General features: G+C 42.2%; 1 protein-coding gene across 1 annotated transcript; it reads right to left on the minus strand.

Annotated features, from left to right (window-relative positions):
• Positions 1–199: 199 nt before the first annotated feature.
• On the minus strand, positions 200–889 carry LOC106875744 (uncharacterized). Its single transcript, XM_014923994.1, has one exon. It carries the CDS (start codon positions 887–889, stop codon positions 200–202), a length of 690 nt encoding a protein of 229 aa, XP_014779480.1.
• Between the last annotated feature and the right edge of the window lie 3,218 nt (positions 890–4,107).

Consider the following 4,107-nt stretch of genomic DNA (forward strand, 5'->3'; position numbering starts at 1 on the left):
AGCCCCCACCCCTGAGAACGCTAGTGCGAAATTTACAAAATATAATACAAAAATGTGAAATTGAGAAAATATAATCACAAGCAATATAAAAGGAGCATGCACAAAATATTAGTTTTACAAAGTTCAATGGCAAGGCATTGGTATTGTTCAGCACACGAGAAAACAATTGTCTTTCACAGGAAGAAAAAAGAAAAAAAGGTTAGATGTAAATAGTTCTAGTGAGTTTTTGGGGCCAATGCACAGTGCGGCCTGTTCTGGTGACATAGGGTTTGTTCGTGTTAGGTAGTAGCGATGAAGGTGGAGATGTAGGTGATGGTGTGGTCAAAGGTGCATGTACAGGTGGATGTGTAGGTGGTTGTAAAGGATCAAAAGTGGGCGTGGTTGGTGTGTCATCGAAGGGTGTGGACACCTCAAAATGTGCCCTTCTAAGTCTGTCGACCGACACGGTCTCTGCCCGACCATCGATGTCGAGACTAAAACTTTTGGCTATCCGCAATAGCACACGAAATGGTCCCTTATAAGGAGAAACAATAGGTCCCTTGACAGAATCATCCTGAACAAAAATATGAGTCCATTTGTCAATGTCCGGTGGGACGTGAGAGGGAATAGTCTGGTCACGCGGATGCATAGGTGAAAGACTCGAGAAATACGAGCGAAGTCTGGTAACATACGACGTTGGATTAGGACGTGATGAATTGTCTGGCGTCAACATTGTACCAGGAAGTGCTAGGATGGTACCGTAAAGGAGTTCAGCAGAGGAGAAACCTAAGTCTGTTTTAACAGCAATGCGACAACCAAGAAGAACGATAGGCAGGAATTCTGTCCAAGACTGTGGATCGGGAGTGGCGCGTAGAGCAGCCTTCAGTTGCCTGTGAAAACGTTCGACCATCCCGTTGTAAGCTGGATGGTAGCTGGTCATACGAATGTGATGAACGCCAAGGATTCGCGACAATTCACGAAATACGAAAGCTTCAACTGGCGTCCACGATCAGTGGTTATTTTAGCTGGGACACCAAAGCGAGCAATCCAGTTAAAAACGAAAGCTCGAGCAACTAACTCAGCGGAAATGTCCACTATTGGAATGGCTTCAGGCCAACAAGAGAAACGATCGACGCATGTCAATATGTAAGAGAACCCGCGACTGACAGGCCATGGTCCAACTAGATCAATATCCGAAAACACACTTATCGGGGTTGATTCGCACATTGTAGGTGCGAAGACGCTGAAAATGTAGAGATAAGTGTTGGAGATGATTTTCACGCGTGTCGCTAGCTATGAGCAAATCATCGACGTAAGCGAACACAAAGTCAAGTCCACGGACAACTTCATTGATAAACCTCTGGAATGTGCTCGTTGCATTCCGCAAACCGAAGCTCATAAGCAGGAACTCGAAACTTCCAAAGGAAGTGGGGGGAGTGACGGCAGTTTTGAGAATGTCGTCAGTGTTCATTGGAATCTGATGATAAGCTCGGACAAGGTCAACTTTGGAAAAAATGGTACAACCATGCAAGTTCAAAGAAAAATCCTGGAGATTCTTTATAGGTTAAAGTGTTAAAGTGAAATTGTTCCTGTTATTGTAGGTGCCCTGGGTATGATAAAAAGAGATGCCAGAAACAGACAACATCACAGGAGAACCATGTCTCAAAGAAATCCAAAAGATTGTGCTGACAAAAGATTGTGCCCACATCCTTAGAAAAACCCTATCAGTTTAAATGTTTGTGTTGTATTATATGGAGATATTTCTCTACTGCTCTTGCCATTTCCCTTCACCAAGCTTTCAGTTATATTTCAACAACTCTTAACTTCACTTGCCCTGGGGCATTGGGTGTGTCTTGGCAAAGGATTGCATCAAACATGCAGATTGAAAGAAAACGACAACAACAATATTAATAATAATACTGCAAAGAAACAACTTGTGTAAGTTCGTGTGTGAGGAGAGTATGTGTGCAAAATGTAGAGTATGTGGAATTTGGGATGAAACAATGACACACATTGTTGCAGAATGTCCCATGTTGGCCTAGGGAGAGTCCTATGGAGAATATAAGAAATGGAAATATGATCAAAAGGTGAAAGTTTTACACTGGAAACTTTGTCGAAAATGGAAGTAAATGATGCAATCATCAGGTAGAAAGAATTGAGCACATGCAAGATTTTGTGTGACTTTTCCATTCAAATAGATAACTATATGGAACATAACAAGCTAGATAGTATAGTAATAGACAAGGAAAATTGAATTTGCATATTGATTGATCCATCATGTCCATTTGATAGTAGGATTGTGAAGAAAGGAGATATAAAGTTGGAAAAAACACAACCCATTAAAATTTGAGATTGCAAGGATTTAGGACATGAGATCAGTAAAATTTGTTCCTCTGATAACTGAGACATTATGGACTGTGAGTGATGAAAAAGACTAACAGATGAAGGAGATTCAAATGGAATGTTCTGTAGAGCTTCTGTAGAGCTTCTGTAGAGCTCTTGTAGAGCTAAGGGGACTGGTCGTTGAAAACTGAGTATCTTACTTGTAGACATATTACAACACTGATGCTATCTATTCACAGCAAGATGTGCTGAACAGTTACAAGCTAAGTATCATGGTGAAGGCACATGGCTCAGTGGTTAGAGCATCAGGCTCACAGTCATGAGGTAGTGAGTTCAATTCCTGGACCGAACTGTGTGTTGTGTTCTTGAGCAAGACACTTTATTTTATGTTACTCCAGTTCACTCAGCTGTAGAAATGAGTTGCGACTTCATAGTGGTGTGGAGAAGGGAGGCTGGTATGCATGGGCGACTGTTGCTCTTCCATAAACAACCTAGCGCGGACTTGTGCCTCGAAGGGTAACTTTCTACGTGCAATCCCATGGTTATTCATGACCAAAAGGGAGTCTTTACCCTATCATGGTTATGCAAATAGTGCAGTAGCAGTAGTACCTATTTAATGCAGGTTGCACTGGGATCTTGAAAGCTAAGTGACTTGGTTTTGCACTTAGTGCAGTACAAGTGTCACCTTCTTATTGCAAGGTATACAAGACTGTTAAGAGTTAAGAATCTTGTCTGAGGCCAGGATATAAAAGGCAGTCTCCCTCAGTTGGATGTTTGATACTCTTGGCAAGTCAGTGAACCATGATAGCTCCTGCATGTAAGTGGAAAGTGTTCCATGATTTAAAGGGCCATGATAAATATCTCATCTCAGCTTGTATTACAACAATAGCTTACTAGTTATCTTATCACTGTAGCATACTAGTTATCAATAGCACTGCTTCATAAATCGTTTTGATTGATTACATCTGACATGAATGGGCCTCGTGGTGGTAGAGGTGGCGGTGGTGGTAGTATCAGGGATGAGGGAAGCGGCGGGGATGGTGGTGATCGCGGTGGGGATGGTGGGGATTGTGGCGGAGGGCAGAGGTGGGTGACAATGGTGGTGGCAGTGGTGGCAATGGTGATATAATGGTGGTATGATGTGGGAGGGGGGGGGGCAGAGAGATTGTACTGATGTGAGTGGCGGGTGGCAATGGTGTACGTGTGAATGGTGAGGTTCCAGTGATAATAATAGCAGTGATTGTGATAATAGCGGTTGTAGTAGTGATAGTGGTGGTGGTGATGGGGTACAATTGGGGTAGTGGAGGTGGTAGAGGTGGTATGGAGAGGGGGGAGTGACAGTGGCGGTGGTGATAGCAGTGATGGCAGTGATATCTAGCTCAAAACTACTCTACGTATATAGGTTTTAGGTCAGTGCTACCATTAACCAGGAATTTCCTGATAACATACATTCACAAATATACACATCGAAGAACACATGCACTCAGACACTCATTCACATGCATCCACACACTCACCTCTACGAACACAAATATGCATGATATATGTGTATGTATGTATACATACGTATATACATACATACAGCCATCAATGGAACTGTAAAGATACATGCATGCATCTCGACATGAAAATATATACATAAAAACGCATCCATAAAACAAACATACAAATCTGCGCATAAATACATATGCATACGCCTAGACATGAAAATGTATACATAAAAACGCATCCATAAAACAAACATACAAATCTGCGCATAAATACATATGCATACGCCTAGACATG

This window comes from Octopus bimaculoides, chromosome 8 (genome assembly GCF_001194135.2).
Source record: "Octopus bimaculoides isolate UCB-OBI-ISO-001 chromosome 8, ASM119413v2, whole genome shotgun sequence".
Taxonomy (NCBI): Eukaryota; Metazoa; Mollusca; class Cephalopoda; order Octopoda; family Octopodidae; genus Octopus; species Octopus bimaculoides.

Coding starts and splice junctions, on each gene's coding strand:
- LOC106875744 (XM_014923994.1), bottom strand. CDS start 889: ATGGTCGAACGTTTTCACAGGCAACTGAAGGCTGCTCTACGCGCCACT.